This window comes from Humulus lupulus, chromosome 7 (genome assembly GCF_963169125.1).
Source record: "Humulus lupulus chromosome 7, drHumLupu1.1, whole genome shotgun sequence".
Taxonomy (NCBI): domain Eukaryota; kingdom Viridiplantae; phylum Streptophyta; class Magnoliopsida; order Rosales; family Cannabaceae; genus Humulus; species Humulus lupulus.
The window spans coordinates 11,311,458-11,330,145 of record NC_084799.1 but is presented as its reverse complement, the minus strand read 5'-3'; the positions used below and the strand labels follow the sequence as shown (position 1 = coordinate 11,330,145).

Here is an 18,688-nt window from a genome sequence, read left to right as displayed (position 1 = left end):
GTTTTGATGACATAATTGATAAAGGAAAGTTGAAATTTAAGTTGATAAAATTCAAGAGACTTAGTATGGAAGAGTTATTTCTTAATCGCATATTAAACTCTGTGGAAAGCCTAAGGAATGAGTATCGGGAGGTGAAGGATAGTGTACGGATTATAATGGGTGATTTGCAGACATTAATTGATCTTAGGAAACGTAGAGATGATGAGTGAAGAATGTATGAATGTGAAATGGTTACAAGATTTGGCAGCAATTGTGATGATGCGAAACTCGTGAACCAAATGATTTATGATGAAGGGAAAGGGGTTGATTTGGATATCCAGCAAGTTCGTTTCGTCAAAGGGGGTAATAAGTATGAAACTAAGGTTGGAGATATCCATGGTGGTGAAGTACCGAAGCGTAAAAGTCAATCCGGGGAGTTGAATCACCCCACTTCTTCTTCTGGTTTGAGTGGTATTAAATTTGGTTCTGTAAGTTCTACTAATTTATGTTAGAAAAATGAAAAGGTTATACATAAGACGAAGGGTAGTTGTGGGGGAATGAAGAGGGGAAATTTTGACGATAAAGTTTTTAAGATGTCATCCCAATTTGGAGAAACTCTACTGCAGTGTGAGATGTCGATGAAAGTAAGTAATTTGAATTTGAATGTTCTTATATTTCTGTTGTATATACAAAAGCATTATTTTGAAGACATATTTATATTTGATTGTGGATAATGCAGAAGGCTAGAGTAGGTATGATAAAGCCGATGACATTATTTACAGACGTTAAGGGAACAAGCCATCGTCGGGCAGGTGCATTAGGTGGTAGTTCCCATATTGGAAAGGTAACGATGATATTAAATTTTTTATTTAATTGTTCAATATTATTGTCTTTAGTACCGAATATTATGTATATGCAGGGTGAGAGTAGTTCTCAGTCATTGCCACTTAGCTCTGCACTATTAAAGGGTGATGTTCAGATGAAAATGATTGGTCCGTTTAATGCAAGTGCCCCGATACTTGACGATCATGATATTGCGTCACTGGTTGAATTTATTTTTGACCCAGTTGTACCTGAGTAAGTTCATTTGATTCAAATTTATATAATTATGGAGAATAAATGACAGTTTATATATCTAAATTATTGTAAGTAGCAAATAATTTGATTGTATGCAGTGAAATATTGGTGGAGACGGATTTTAATTTCCTCAATAGAGATTTGATTAGAAGCTTGGGTCCGGGTAAGAAGGTGATGGGTGAGGTGAGGTTTAACACTTAACCTTTTTAATTTGTTGAAATATTATAATAAACTAATTTTGCATCTGTTTGTATAAAGTCGGGTTCATGCATAAAATTGAATATGCATTTAGTAGTATAGAATTAGATTTTAGAAACAGTTGGAGCACATGAATGTTTAATTCAAGTATGTTATGTTTTTTGGTTTAATAATTTATTTTGATATTATTTTACTTATGTAGGTGTTGAATGTTGTTTGCGAGGTGAATACACGTGCAGCTCTGCTAGTGTCAGCAGAAGACGAAAGAGCTTGGTATTTGAATACAAGATTGACAGTAGGTTGGTCTATTCATTGGTTAGTTTGGTTGTTTGGGCCTGATAAATACTAAATTCGACTATATCACAACACAGGTAGCTGGAATTAGCATTGATAGTTTATTCCCAGACAATGGTCGTGATGATTCTGCGCGGAAGTTTTACTTTGGTGATTTGAAGAAATGTCAGCATGTATGTTCCCCTTACAAACTTTGTACTGTTCTCTTGTGCACTAATATTAAATATTAGTAATGTTATGTTTCTGAGTTGCAAATTTTTATTCCAATCCACAATGACAAAATAGAACACTGGTTGCTTTTTATAGTACACATCGGTGATGGTATTGTAGAAATATGTGACTCGATGTTGGACAAACATGGGTCGTCAACTGGAAGTGCTCTTGTGAAAATGGTGGTAAGTGTAACTTAGATTTTGGTGTGGGATTAAGTTAATAGTTGCAAAATAAGAATGGTATTTTAATGAAATGTTTTATTGTTAAATTTGGAAGAGAACTAGTTAAGGTGGGAGTGTAATATATTCATGAATTTAGAAGTTGATGATTTTGTTAATTGATCTTCAGATGGAGAAGCTTGATTACTTACTTGCTGACCAAATAGCCGACAAAATGGGGCCTTCTTTTTCATTCACCCATTTTCAGGTTCAGACAAATGTTGGAGTTCTTCAACAATCAAATGGATATGACTGTGGCATCCACGTCATTAACCGGATTGAGGGTCGTCACGAGGTCTATTTCAAACACTCCGTTGTAAGTGTCTTTTATATATGTTGAAGAGGGGTATGTTAAATAACTTTTTAATCTTGTTTGTCCTTAATTACAAAAGTTTTCTTAATATGGATGTACTGAGTTATAATATGTATTGAATGATTTTCATTTTAGTTTAATTCTGCGAATGAGAGGATTCGCATTGCTCTTGGGCTGGTGACTTCTACGCACAACAAAATTTGGGGCAAAGTTCAGCTTGGTTTCGATGTATGGAAGAAGACGAAGAACCAGGGAATGAGGGGGGGATTAAATAGGAAGTTATTTTAAGTGCATTTACAGGGGAGTGTTTGACAGTTGTTATTTTTTGGGACCGCGTATAGGATGGAATTGGTTGCACAAGTACTTCATCTTTTGGGACCGATACCGGGCCATTTTGCTCTTTCTCTACTTCAAATTTTTACAAGTCGGTTGAATATTTCTTTCTAACACATAACACAATATATGGATGGTGGACAGTCATGTGAAGATATTTTTTAGTTGTACAGACTAACATTTGTAGAGATTTTAACTTGTGTGCATGTTGTCCTTGACAAATTTGTAATGTTAGTTGTCCAACTTGAATGGAGAACATAGAAAATGACCTCAATTTGGTTCCTATGTGAAATATCATAGCTGTCATATTAAATCTTTGTTTGAAAGGGAATAAGCACAAAATGAAAATGTGGCGAGGTTTTTGTGTTACACAAGTATACGTAATCGCAATTCGTAATAAAACCGGTAAATTCGGGTATCATCCACACAGACTGATTTAGCAATTACCAGAAAATTAATTTATAATTTCTATTTGGTTAATGGAATGTTTGATTTGTAAAATGGAAAATTTACTGCATGAACAAAATAATTACAATTGAAACTCAGAACCATAAATTGAAAACACTAACAGAAACACTTCAAGAAATTAATTTAATAGAAAAATAAATTAGGGAATTCAATCTCATCCACTATCCACTCTAATATTCATCGATTCTATTCTTTATTCTTATTAAGATGGCAAGTTAACAAAATCTATTTATATTCAAGTTATGAAATATAAAACTCAACCTTACGAATCATTTTCTATATTTCTATGAGAAATTCAGCATTAGGAGGCAATAAGAACAACAACTGAAGAACCACATAAATAATCATATACGGAAAGTTGAATGATCAATTTTATGTCCAGTTAATTATAGCATATCCAAATCTCACTTTGTAAGTTTTGATTAAAAATCGTGTAGGTTATGAAATTTGATGGCCAATCAATTCTCAAACAAGAAATTTGAATAGAGGAATAAATAAAATAAAACTTTGTTTTAATTCGTAAAATAGTTTCCAGTGATTCAATTAAAATCCCTAATACAGAATGTAGTTGTTCATCATTAAGAAATCCATAAAACAAAAAAAAAAAATTAATCATAAAGTAAATATAATCCCACTCCAAAATATTCATATTGATAACAATTCTTCTCCAAAATATGATCCCACTCCTCTTCTCTCAGTCCAGGTCTGCAAAAATGCCTCCTTTTCTCTCAGTCTAGGCCGCAAAATCCTTTTACTGCAGGCGCAGATAGTAGCCTGAAACACCGTTTTCCCCCAACTTTTGTTCTTTTGTCATTATTTCCATCATGCTTCCACACCTAAGTCACCTAATCCCTTGGACACCTGAAACACATAAAAACAAGCGTAAAATTGAACAAAACTAAACTAAACCCCTAACACTTAACCTGAAAACTGTTGCGAAAATGAAGCTACGCAAGTATACGTAATCACAATTTGTAATAAATCTCGATAAGAACGAGTATCGTCCCACGAAGACTGATTTATCAATTACCAAATAATTAATTTTTAGTTTCTATTTGACTAATAAAAACAGGAATTGTGAATTTTGAAAACAAAAAGACATAAATAAATAAAAATTGCAGAAATTAAATAATAAGAAGAACAAGGATTAAATTCACTGTAAAACAATTAGGAATCCTAATCTTCTCTACTATCCACTCTATTATTCTTTAATTTAATTATTAATGAAATTCTTCTCACTGAAATGATAGGCATACAAAAAGGTTAACTATTCGAATTAAGAAAGAGAAAACTGGACCTAATGTGAATCCCCTATATTTCTATGGTCAATTCAAACAATAGGAAGCAATGAATACAGCCATAAATCACATAAACCAATTTGATACTCTCGTTGTAAATTGAAATATGTGTCTATTCAATTTTAGCATATTCAAATCTCACTTTTCAGATTTTGATTCAAATTCATAATTCATATGTAAAAGGTGATCAATCAATTACATAAACAATAAACACAAACGGAATAAATTTCAGATGGAGAAGAAATAAATAAATGCATTAAATCATAATAGAGTTTCAAGAGAGTCAATTAGAAAACCTAAACAGAAATTTAGTTCATGTTTATCATTGAGAAATCCATAAACATGAAATTAACATAAACTAAAATTAAAAAGAAAAGAAAAAAAAAAGTAGATGATCAATCCACAGCCTCCTTAGCCTCCTCTCTCAGTCCAGATATCCAAGAGTAAATCTGCGTTTTTCTCCTTTTCAGACACATCCTGCGGTCACAGGACACTATTCCTCCGGTCGCAGAAATGCTCTATAAATGCAAAACTCCTCTGAAGCTGCGGTCGCAAGACACACTTCCTGCAGTCGCAGGAAGTACTCTGAAACACATTTTCCACCACTTTTTGTCATTTTGTCAATTTTTCCACCATGTTTCCACACCTAAGTCACCTAAGTCCTTCGACACCTGAAAACATACAAAAACAAACGTAAAATAGAACAAAACAAATCAAAACACCTAATACTTTACCTGAAAAGCACATAGATAAATGAGTCTAAAACTCATTTATCAAACTTCCCCAAACTTAACATTTGCTCGCCATCGAGCAAAGAAAACAAAACTTAAGAAAAACTAAACAAACAAACAAAAACACTAAACAAGGGAATCAAGATACCCACAATTTTTAAAGCCTCAAAATTAATGAATGACAAGCATATATAATTTTCGAACAATAATTGACAAGTAATCCAGATTTTCAATCCAACCACTTCTTCAACTTACCTTAACCCATTGGTCTGTTTGTCTATTCAATCATGAACAGTAAATAAATCATATTTAAAATAATTTACACATGCTGAACTCTCACCATCAATCCATCAAATCCCAAATTTCCATATGCTTGCTAACTTATTATTCCCCACTAATAAAAATCAATGCATGTTCAAGAATCAAGAGGTCTTTTAAAGCTTGTATTGAGAGGCTTAGGTACCGGTAGATAAAATAGTCATTTAGGCTCATATACACCATAAGCATATAATCCAAACAAACCACACCGGATATCCACTTTGTAATCCAAACAACCCGCACCTACTCTTTATTTTCCAAGATTGAGAAGAATTCACACTAATTGTATCTTTTTTTTTCTCTTTTTTTTTTCAACTACACTTCCCCAAACCTATGTCTTTCAATATGAACAAACATAAGAAGTGTAATTTATTTTCTATGTTTTTTTTTTCTGAATTTTCCTGTCAATCTTTTATTTTTCTATTGTGACAACCAAATCAAACAATAACACCCATTACAATTCAATCCCCATTTATATGTTTATATGCTCATGGTATAGATCAAGGGAATGAAAAAAAATAATTAAGTGTTCAATTAGGCTCAAAAAAAGTGGTTCACAATAAAAAGTTATACTTTTAGGCTCGAAAAGGGTAACTAAGGATAAATTAATCAAGGATGGCTTGAAAGGCTCAAACGTTCCAAAAAAATCGCCTAAATCATTTTCCTAAACAAGCATTGTCTATGATTTCGCCTCAAATAGTAAGCAAGCAAGTTCTAGAATTTGTTCATACATTCTTTCCACATTCTAAATTCAGCAAGTGTAAATTTATTTAAATGCAAGAATTTACCAATCATGATCAAATATTCAGTGATTCAATTAATTAAAAGAAGTGGTCAAACCAAGCACACGGATTGTTTTTACAATCAAGCATATTTTTCTCGAATTATATTACAAGTCATTCACTTATTCTCATCGGCTAATCATTGTTATCTTGATTCGACAGACTCTCTAGACACCCTAACACACAACACAATTAACAATTTAACAAAACACAAAACATCAAACGAAACAGTTACTTGAATCAACTAACTATTAACACAAATAACTAAATCCCCCTTCCCCAAACTTATCAAAAACATTGTCCCCAATGTTTAAATAAAAGCTAAGGAAAGGAAACTTACCTGACTCGACTCAGGTTGAAGGACCGGCCTCGTCATCCCCCTCAGGTGGAGGATATGCGAAATTAGGTGGTGGTGGAAATGGTGGAAATCCACTTGTGTCTATGCCAAAATGAGTGGCGAAAGCTTGGTTGTAGGCATATTGGTTCTGTGCCACACCGACACTCCACAAGTGGTGCTGCTGAAACTGTGACACTAAAGCGTCCAACCTTTGGTTGGGATTCTGAGGTCTTGGCGGTGGACGAGCAGCCTGCCTTGAAGTACCTGCACTAGGATCAGCTGAAAAAGTTTTGACCTTGTTAATCTTAACCAGATCATAAACTAGAGGGGGCAATTTCTCCTCTAAGTCATTAATGGGGACCCCTGCTTGCAAACACAAACTAGTGATGAGGCTAGGAAAATAAAGCCCTACATAACCAGTGGCACAACACTCATTTAAATTAGAAGCAATAATGTTGCCAACATCTATGGATTTCTTGTGTAAAACAGCATACAGCAATACGGCTTTACTAGGTGTGACAATGGTAAAAGATTCGGTGGGTGTCAGATTTGAACAAATAAAATATAACCACACTCTTTTCTCCCTAGTCAATAAGTTGAAGGGAAACCCCACTCGATGAGTGCCATTGAAGGTCCATTCAGTACCTGGCGGGGTTAAGGCTTGCAAGATAGTGTCCCAAGTACTCTCCTCACAAAGTTGATCCTGTAAGTCCATATATTCATCATGTTCTAAGGTAGGCAATTTGAAAAATTTATTGATATCAATTTTGTGAAATTTCACAATTTTGCCCCTAACAGTTGCTTCCCAGGTATAATCATGATGAAAAGCATTAGCATAAAATTCTCTAACAACAGGGATAATAGCAGCAATTGGAGGTGCACAGAAAACCTCCCACTTATGGGCTCTAATCACTGATGTATACTCCTCAGGGACAATAAATTCATCTTTCCAATTGGTAGCAAACCCTCTCTCTCGAATGAGGCTACGCTCCTTATCTTGAACGTACCTAGAATTGGCTGTTGGGTTGACAAACCTAGGCACATCCTCAAAATTTAGGTCTTCCCAATTCTCTATGGGTGGGGGAGGTGGTTGACGTTTCTTAGATTTTCCTGTGTTAGTGTGTTTTCTACTGGTAGACATTATGACTCAAGAACCAGGACTACTCAAAAGAATGCAGACTCCACCAACAATTTATTCAAGGGCACCAATTGCAAAAGTGATATCAATGTTTAATTTATAAAATTCCCCACTCAAAACAAGCACAAACAATGATCAATTCCTTCAAATGTCAAAAGGCCCAAATTTACCCCTTATAATAAGAAAATGGCAAAATTCTCCAAATAAATTGAAGACACAATGAAATTGAACATAAAAATAAGCAACTATAATTCTTAATTTTACCAATGTCAATTCAATTTCATAAAATCACAAAGAAAAATTCGGACCCAAAATTAGGTCAAAATTTCCCAATTGCAAAATCAAAGATTCTCAAAATCCACATGCAAATCCACTCACATGCAAAATTATTTCAATAATATCTTAAAAATCCATAAATAAGATATATTTATCAAACACTACACATAATTTCGGATTGAAGAGAGTAGCATGAAAAAATTTCTTAAGAACACAATGTAGAAATTAAAAGGAGAAAGAGGAAGGGGACTTACAATGGTAGATGATAATGGAGAGAGAGTGAAAATGAGTAGAAGAGAGCTATACTTACAAAACCTTGGAGTTGGCCTAAGATTGCCTCTTGAAAAAAAAAATTGAAAGAATGAAAGAATGAGAGAAAGAGAGAAGGAGAATGAGACAATGAAACAAATCTGATATAAATATTATTATTATTATTATTATTATTAATATATATATATTTTTAAAGAAATATGGGTTCCTACGGCCGCAGGACCCCATTCCTGCGGTTGCAGAATATGACTCATTTGGCGTGCAGATCTGGACCTGCGGCCGCAACATGCAAATTCTGCGGTCGCAGGATTACGTCCATTTTGCCCAACTCTCTGATCCTGCGGCCGCAGAAGATGATTCCTGCGGTGGCAGGATTGCTCTAGAAACCACAATTTGCTCTTCTTCTTTTTTAAAAGAAATACGGGTTCCTGCGGTCGCAGAATATGACTCATTTGGCGTGCAGCTCTGGACCTGTGGCCGCAACATGCAAATTCTGCGGTCGCAGGATTACGTCCATTTTTCCCAACTCTCTGATCCTGCGGCCGCAGAAGATGATTCCTGCGGTCGCAGGATTGCTCTAGAAACCACAATTTCCTCTTTTATTTTTTTTTTCTTTATTTTTTTTTAATTTTTTTTCATACGTATTTGATGATGACAAAACCATAATATTTACAAAAAAATAAAATAAAGCAAAAACTAATAAATAAAATAAAAATTGTCTCAATGAAAATTTCGTAAAAACTAAAAAAAACTTAAATGAACTTGGGATGCCTCCCAACGGCGCTGTCGTCAACGTCATTTAGCCGGACGCTGACCTCCTCTTCAGAGAGGCTTCAACAAAACAATTGACTTGGCTTGATCAATAGGGCCACCGAAATATGGCTTCACACGTTGACCGTTCACCTTGAATGTTTCATTATTTCGATTTTTTAACTCCAACGATCCATACAGAAACATTGTTACTACTGTGTACGGACCCGACCATCTCAATTTCAATTTTCCTGGAAAAAGTTTCAACCGTGAATTGAACAATAATACCTGCTGACCGAGTTGAAATTCTTTTCGGAACAAGTTCTTATCATGCCATCTCTTGGTGCGTTCCTTGTAAATCTTAGCATTCTCATATGCTTCATTCATAAACTCTTCAAGTTCATTCAATTGCATTAGCCTATTTTTCCCAGCTGCATTCCAATCCATATTCAACCTTCGCATTGCCCAGTATGCTCGATGTTCTAATTCCACCGGTAAATGGCAAGTCTTACCAAAAACCAACCGATAAGGAGACATGCCAATGGGAGTCTTAAATGCCGTTCAACTTATTCTGTTTTACTCACGTGTGTTCCAACTATTATTTTTGCATCAATTACTCAAATTAGTTTATAACAACAAATAAGATCCCATAGGAGAAGATCATTATCAATACCAACCTCCTTATATTATTCTACATTCACTTAATCATTAGTTACCAACATTTTTTTGACAGAATCAAAGTTCATTATATTAAAGGGTATACTGTTTACATGGATGAAGAACAGAAGCATCAAAAACATCATAGTGACACTTACAAGACCATAACTTCTTACCATCAGTTTATTTTTTTACATTTATACGGCACCTAATTGGGACTGCACTATTGCCATCCAACCTACTACCATCCAACAATATGATGTTAGTTGTGGAGTTTTGTTAAATTACTGCCTTGGAACAAGTCGATCCCCAGTACGTGGAACGTTTCCCTATCGAATATTCTTAACGCCCCCCATGTCATGCATTATATCCGGGAAGGATGACTCGGCTACCTTCCCCTGGTCGGATATGGCATCATTGTAGTCCATTGAGGCCTGAACGGTATGAATATTTAAATGGGAGGACCTCTCTTGCAACTTCTTCTCCAAAGCATCAATATTTGTCCTCAAACTGAGGTTGATTTTTTCCAGGTTACGGCGGATAGTCCTCTCCAATGACAGTTGGAAATACTTTTCATGGAGCTGCTGCATTAGGTCCTTCACACTTTCCACAGGATCATCCGGAGCAATTTTAAAGTCCATTCGTCCGAACTCCTCTGGATCCGGCGAGCCCCGATGCAGTATTCGTTCCTTTGGGAACACCTCCCTGTTGCATGAATCGATGGAGGAGTCTGACTCCATACAGTGTGATGAGGAGAAGTTAAACAACAAGTGGGAAATGTGGATTCAGGGATACTGCTTCCACCTTCATCTGTGTGTTTTCTTCAGTGGTTTATTAGAAGATAATGTAGGTAGTGATACTTAATTGGAAGTATAGTATATTAGTAGCACTGATGGGATGGTGTATGGATTTTATTTTTTACACGTGTTTCAACCACACATGGGCCTGAATAACAAATATAAAATAACTTACTAATATGTACACCCATGTACTGAAAACTCTCGTACTGTTAATGAACAATGCATGATAGCAGTTTCACATGTTTCTATATCCATACTTATATCTTTAGTAATATATGATTAATTATAAATTTTAGTATGTAAGAACACACTCTCTCCTCTACTTCATCTTTTAAAAATACATTGTACTATACATCAGATTTTTTTTTTTTTTTCTCTATATCATTTAAATATTAAATTTTCAAACATTTTGTATAACTATTAATAACATCCTTATATATTTTAATGTTATAATATTAGGTTGAAGGATGAATAGTGTGCATTCGATATAGTTTTGTACTGTATCTTTATCTAAAAATATTTTTAAATTACATCATCCAATATGGATACCCATTTTTCCTAATTTTAACTATTTTTTACATGCCTCACCGGATGGGAGTACTCTAAGATTTTAGTTTGGAAATTTAATTGTTTATTGTGGCTAATATTCCAATAATTACAGTTAATTATAGCACTTGTATGATGTCTCGCATGATACGGAGGCGGGACTTGTGCCATTCCATCATCAAAGCTGTGTATTTGTATATGTTGCAATCGTGTAGCTAAGGAAGTGCTTAAGAAATATAAAGGGTATCTGACAATTCCCCGACTATTTACAGCCTATATATATATACAGGGTATCGAACCTCTTGTAGGTTTTGGAAAAAAATCTAACAAATTTATCATCTAAAATAAAGTTCAAAAATCTTGTTCTCCATATACTTTTATTCATTATTTTGTTTACATTGTACAAACATTTTATACCTCTTATCTAAGAAAACATCTACAACTATTAATTTGCATTCTCATATGATAATACATGGAGTAATGCTTAATAGAAATACTTTTACAAAAATAAAATAAAATACTACATATAAAGATTACCTTATTTGATACTAAAGGTTGCATATAAAACATATTATTGAAATTACAAGACTGATGAGATGCGGATACTCCGCGGCCTTCATAAAGATAATCAATTTCAGCACCAAGACAACTTATACCACCACCTACTAATTCTTATAGGCTTGCCGGGTAGGTGAATTTTTGTGTTGATTGGGAAGCGGTGTGGCCGAGGCCACCTTATATAAGTTTATTTGTTTAGATGCTAAACAAATGTGGGAAAGTAAATCTACTTGAATAACCTTCATAATTGTTAGTGACCCCTATAGGTCGATTGGTTTGCCTGTATAAAGCATACGTTAGGATTGAAATAGAAATGTGTAACATAGTTGGAAATCTTACTTTACCAATTTGAAAATGGTTAAGCCAGAAACATTTTGTGCATTGAAATTCTTCAGGCATCCACGTCTCCTTCATCTCTTATTTAGAAGCTTCTTACATATTGAAATGATGTGTGTAGATGGGGTATAGGGTACACTCCAACTTTTCTCTAAATTTCCTGGGGACTTTGAACATATTGGAGTGGGATAATATTGAAGAAAATTTTAGTTATTTATAGAATAAGTAAGAGTAAGTGGGATGGTGGATGAACAGCCTTCTATGTGGGTCCCAGTGAGTTGTATGGTATATGGCGAAGGAAAACTCTATTATTACAATGAGATTTGAATGGTAAAATAAAGGCTAATACAATAATAAAAAAAACTGAACCTTTTATTGTGTGGTGACCCCATTCTCTATTATGATCGTGTAATACAATAATAAAAGAAACTGAACCTTTTATTATGTGAGTGAAGGAAAACTCTGTTATTATGGTGAGATTTGAATGGTCAAATAAAGGCTAATACAATAATAATAAAAAACTGAACACATTATTATATGCATGTAGACTGTCCAATGTCCAAAACATTGAATAAAGTCTTCTCGGTACCTGTGCACTGCCGAAAGCTACTCAGCAGAGAGACTGCAGGAATCCAAGTTGGGAAAGCAGTCTAGACTTGGAGAAACTAGTGGACAAAACATGTAATCAGTAAAACTTAAATTATTATGCCCAATTTTTAACATATAAGAAATCACAAGTGAGCAGTCCACAACAGACAAATAATACAGAAACCAATCTTTATTAGAAGTGACCACACGGATTTATTTTACTCTATTATCGGATGTGACCACCAAAACCAGTAAAATAAATATGGGGTAAAATGTAAATAACATTAATTTGTTTTACTCATAATTAATGTCAATTTCTTATGTGGAGATGGTAAAAACGTCTACACCACCGGTGGAGACGTTTTTTTGCACCATTTGATCAAATTAACGTGATTTGATGAAATTAACGGCTGTGATCTATCCAAATATTTTTTCTAACTCTCTCTCATTCCCTCACAAGTCCGAATATTAGAATGACGGTGAGTATTGTTCCTGTAGCAAAATTCAACTCAAGAGATATGGAATTAATTGTGAATATTTTTGAGTGACAGTGTACTGGAATTAGTATTCAGAACTTGTTTCCTCAAAGTGGTCGATCTGATTTAGCTGGTAAACTATTTATTTATTGGAGATTTGAATTTATGTGGGAAGGTATATTTATGTGTAGTATTTTTTTTGTATTTTTGGGTTTATTTTATTAGTTGAATATTTTATTATTTTGCAGATTAAGATTCCAGTTCACAACGAGGAGATGCAACACTGGGTTCTCTTTATAGTTCATGTAGGTAATGGGGTTGTCGAAATATGTGATTCGATGCTGCTAGGGCGCAAAGAATCATTATCACAATGGTGGTGAGTTTTTAAATATTTTGGGGATGTTTTAACCTTTTTCATTGTTGGGAGTAAAAGTGAGGTGGGTTATTAATTAACTAGAGAAGGTTTTCTATTTCTAAACTAAAGGTGTAGTATTTGACTATCATTACAGTTGATGTTATCTTGTTTTGTCCATACTGTAGTTGCAACAGCTTGATTTAGTTCTCCGAGATGAGTTATCACGGTGGAAGGGACCTGTGAAGTCATTCACATGTTTCAAGGCTTTCACTGAAGTTGTCCAACAATCAAATGGATATGACTGTGGTATTCATGTTATAAATTGGATGGCACAACGCAACCCTTCTGACTTCAAACCGAATGGTGTAAGTTTTTATGTTGTACTGTATTAATTTATAAAACTATTGAGTTTCTTAGTAGTTGAATAATGTTTATATTAAGTGATGGAAATTTGTTTTTTTATTTATTTCATAATTCACAATTTTTGTTAAAGTATAACTCGGATGATGAAAGGGCTCGTTTCGCTGTTGGTTTAGTGACATCAGTACACAACAAAGTTAGGCATCAAATAATGGCTTCAGCGGCGAGGACAAAGACGGATTCCACTCCATGTGTAGGGAAATAGGTTTGATGATTAGTAATTGTGAGTGAGCTGTTTCATGAAAAATATGTTTAATGGGGTGTGGGTCTATTGTCATGGGTGCTCCGCATATCCTTTTGAGCTAATTTATGTATTGTGATATACTTTTAATTTGATCTTGTTGCCCCTTTCTATATGTGAATGTCAGGGTGTTTACTGTGTGGGGGTGATGAATTATTTGTATATAAGTGTGGTGTGATGTATTATTAAAATGAATAACGATGAATCAGCCCCTACTTGCATATATTGAAGACAAATAAAATATATTATAAAAACTACCATGCCATATTAAGCATTTTCTATTATGGAGCTTCATATATTTGTCCCACTTTAATTAAGAATAAACATTTATAAACACCACCCTGTCCTATTTCAAGTTTTTATACTGAAGACAATAATCATAGTATAGCATAGCAGTGGCTGTTTGTACAGCAGTGGTGGTTGTTAGTTGTTATGAAAATTTTGGTATATGATGTCCCACTTTAATTACTAGTTGGAGTTGCCTTATAACACCTGCAACTATATGAAGGTAACGTCTTCAAAAATAATGTAGGTTTTTTATTATTTTGGTGGAAACTATAGTTGTTCTACATACCATTAAAGGTACCAAATAGAAGCAAAGCAATTTTATAGATTGTGCTGAGACATAGCAGATGAAAATTATAATGTGTAAAGCCTTCCCATAAGTAACATAGAATATTGTTTTCATTGTAGAAGATATATATAAGTCATTCTCAGATATAACATGTGTTGTGACCTGACAAACCAATGCAGAAAGTACCATAACGATTTATTCATCTGAAACTTGTATCTTACATCATCATATAGAACATTCAAACAACCATGTATATAATAACAAGTATGGATGGAACCCATTAACAATGACCACAAACAAAGAGTGATGCCACTCCACAAGCCAGAGGTACGCGCAATTAATGAATGTGATGCAATGATATTCGAGCAAAGCTTTTATACACTAATGACCATTTTTGCATAAATTTAAATTTATAAATTAATGGCATTACTCTCGATTCAGTAAGTGCAATTACGAGCATTCCCTCGTACATGATAACAATCCAAGACAAGATTCGAAAAATGAACTAGTCGTGTCATTAAACTTTGCCATTTTTTCATAACTTAATTGGCAACCAAATGAGATAGAAGAGTACTTAATAAAGCTCCAGACAAAATATCATAACGAAATCAGAAAGGACTTTTCCACCAATTGTTTCCCTCCTCAACTTGTGTTCCCACTTTATTCACTTTATCATTCTGTAGTTCACTGCCTAAATCGTCAACAACATCATTTTCTGTCTCATTCTCATGTTGTGTGTAGTCCATTGAGTTTTGCCCAGCCCATTCATCATTCAATCCCATTCCATATCATTGGTCATCTTCTTCTGCATCTTCATATTCATCTGACTCTCCAATCCGATGATCCTTCTTCCATTTTATCGGGCAAGTCAACTTGTTATGTCCACTTTTCTGGCAGATACTACACTTGCGGCGAGTACCTTTTTTCGAGCCAGGTACCTTTGCTGTACCCTTACTTTTTGTGAAGTATGGATCCAACACTGGGAATTGAAACTCCCTGTGTAGAGGCAGGTTATGGCTAATCTCCTTGTCTCCCATGTCCACAACTGCTTTAAGCTTACCACATAATCTGTCAATCTCACTTTTTGCAATATGGTATGTCGACTGATTCCTCGATCCAAGATACGCAAGTTCACCCAACTGGCTACTAATTGCACCAAATCTTGCACTCTCCACCTCTCGTTTGTCTACGGTAGCGTCCATATTGCCAACTGGAAAATTGTGAGTCTGTTTAGTCTCAACCATCCACCGAGATAGTATTAGTGCTCGAGGCATTGAAGTAATGTGTAGGCGTTTTATTGAAGCAAATATAAGCCATATATTTATAGGCTTAGGATCATAACATCTGATATCGCCTAGAATCGGGATATTCCATTATATTTATTATATTTAAATTACAAAAATATTTATAATGTAACAGAACACCCAACTTGTGGGAAGAATGAGATTTTCTCGCGTATGCCAAGACGGTTTCTTCTTGAAGCCGTTTTTGGGAATCTTGACTTAGTCCTCCTCTATCTGGTCGACCCATATCTCCTTCAAGTTGGTTGGTGAGTATCACCTTCTGGTCTACCATGGCACTCTCGCCTAGCATGCCATGCTTCTGGTCTAACATGGCACACTCGTCTAACATGTCATATCTCGTCTAACATGGCACATCTCGTCTAACATGGCACACTGGTGTAACATGCCACATCTCGTCCAACATGGCACTCTGGTCTAACATGCCACATCTCGTCCAACATGGTCTAACATGCCGCATCTCGTCCAACATGGCACTCTGGTCTAACATGCCGCATCTCGTCTAACATGGGACACTGGTCTAACATGACACATCTCGTCTAACATGGCACTCTGGTCTAACATGACAATCTGGTCTAACATGAGAAGCTGGTCTAACATGGCAGACTGCTCTACTCCTAAGCCAAGTCACTTTATCACAACTCTGAGGAGCCAATACATTTATTGACTTATTAATGTGTCTTTTACGGACCATGTACTGTCACTTGTCACTTCTATTGTCACGTCATCGAGGAGCAATTTTTTGGGATAACAGCAATGTTCACCAAATCTACTGCATAATTATATTCCTCATTTGTTGTTGTTAAATGAGCTAGTAGATTTTTTTGATTATTGTTAGACAATATGCCAATCATCATTAGAGCACTCACATTGGAAGAGCCAAAATAGCTAATATCTATAAAATATACATACAAAATTCTTAAAAAAAACATCCATTGGGTGTTGTATTGCTACTGTACTTTACAAATATTTTACATAAATCTACAGTGTTAAGAAATCGCCAACAGGTAATTAAGAAAAGAAGATAAAGGGATTAGTGCTAATGTTGAACCAAAACAGATATATGATCTTAGAAATGAAAATGTGACTGAAGACACGTTTTTGAAGTGGTTCAAAAGTTAAAATCCTTCTACTCCACTAGTAAGTATTATTGCTATATACTGGATATTTGATTACAGTGTATTTCTTACAAGAGAGAATCCAACCCCTATTTACTCCCAGGGTCTGCATATTTATAGGAGAAGGCACCTGGGAGTTGGTAAGAAGGTCACGGGATGACCTTCTTACCTATCGTATCAACTCTGTGACATTCATGATTAATTCCTAAACCTGACACATAAGTGTGGTCAAATCAATAGGTAAGGAGATAATGGGCCGCACGGCCGAACCTAGTCGTGGGTGTCTGAATACGCACGTTCCTGCTGCATGTCGGAGAAGTCAGGGGCATATGAGACACATGATGTCTGATATATGCACGTTTACCTTGCGTGTGTTGACTTTACAAAGGGTCATAGCCTACAACTCTAGCTCGTACCAGGAGGTGGATACTTAACTCGACCTTCGGCCTTCAGAGTCCGGACTCAGTTCTTAGGCAAAATTGGCGAACCCTTGGGTTACCTCGAGCTAAGGAGGTATGATCTTATGACGGTAGCTCCGGTTTTGTAACAAAACTTGAAACTTGGACTACAATATGGTTTTGGTTTAACATTGAGTGTTGATATTTGACTAGCTATGATTTAAAAAATTATATATAATATTTTTATAACGAATAATAATATTGTGATTATCATTAACTGTATATTGTAACTACTGGTGCGGTTGGTGGGGTTTTTTGCTAATTTTGTGGACCCCACCGCATATGCAGTTTGAATAATTTTCCAAACCGCAACCCGCACCGCATTGACCTCAAACCGCATGAGTGTGTACTTTTTAGTTAATTGAAGTATTTGATGAGGAGGTCCAGTTCAACTAGTTTAATATAAGCTAAGTCTCATCGCTATTCTGTAGTCTGATAATCTGATCCTAAAGAGGAATGCTTAATTGGTCAGTATTGCACTAACAATTCACGTTTTCTCTATAGGTGAATCAGGTATTTTTTTTGTATTCTTTAAAAAATTATTAATAAGATGATGCATGAATATCTAACATAACAAAGAATGTATGGTGGGAGAAAACAGATGAAAGGATAAGGTTTTTCTCACAATTCTAAAAAATAAATATTACAAAAATTACATAAATATTTTATAATAATTTTGAAATTAAATGTTGAATCCACTGTCTAAATTTTCATTCTTTCAACCAAACATAGTATAGTATGAGAATTACAAATAAAAGGCTATATCTCACTCGATTAACCTCATTTAGAATAAAAATCTTCATTAAACTCAATACAAAGTCAAACTGGGTTTTTATTTGTTTACTCTCGAATTATTGTCTCTGCGAAAAAAGTGTCGATAAACAGTAACCTCCTGTACATACCATCATGATATTTTAGCTAAAGACAGCCTTGAACAAATCACCTTATAATTTATTATAGTGGGAAATATATATAAAATAAAAAACAATTGGATTTTTTGGATTTATTAAGTGTAGTATAGGAGAGTAAAGTCGAGTAGAGTTGAATAGGGGCAGGTGGAGTGAAAAAGGAGATTTTGACAGAGAGGGTATATAATATTTGGTGAAATTGAAGTGACATTGCTGAAATTGGCAAGTCGCCATGCCTATTTGTATGTCCTATTTGTTAAGTTTGTCTTCAGTCTTCTCTTCTCTGCACGAGGGTGAGCAAATATTAAGTGAGTCTTATACTCATTTATCTATGTGTTTTTAGGTTAAGTGTTAGGGGT

General features: G+C 34.8%; 2 protein-coding genes across 4 annotated transcripts; one reads left to right on the top strand and one right to left on the bottom strand.

Moving 5' to 3' along the window:
* The first annotated feature begins 613 nt into the window (after positions 1-613).
* Positions 614-2,831, top strand: LOC133789460 (uncharacterized). 3 transcript variants are annotated; one of them, XM_062227312.1, is made up of 7 exons: positions 614-823; positions 899-1,056; positions 1,155-1,239; positions 1,457-1,721; positions 1,855-1,943; positions 2,110-2,295; positions 2,428-2,831. In XM_062227312.1, the coding sequence occupies exons 4-7, from the start codon at positions 1,712-1,714 to the stop codon at positions 2,578-2,580; spliced, it is 438 nt and encodes a 145-aa protein (XP_062083296.1). In that variant the 5' UTR covers positions 614-823; positions 899-1,056; positions 1,155-1,239; positions 1,457-1,711; the 3' UTR covers positions 2,581-2,831. The 3 variants fall into 3 exon arrangements, with proteins under 3 accessions (XP_062083296.1, XP_062083294.1, XP_062083293.1); XM_062227310.1 differs by having other exon boundaries at positions 1,457-1,943; XM_062227309.1 differs by having other exon boundaries at positions 614-1,056; positions 1,457-1,943; positions 2,110-2,831.
* A 6,234-nt stretch (positions 2,832-9,065) lies between these two features.
* On the bottom strand, positions 9,066-9,530 carry LOC133791369 (uncharacterized). Its single transcript, XM_062229297.1, has one exon. The coding sequence runs from the start codon at positions 9,528-9,530 to the stop codon at positions 9,066-9,068; it is 465 nt and encodes a 154-aa protein (XP_062085281.1).
* Between the last annotated feature and the right edge of the window lie 9,158 nt (positions 9,531-18,688).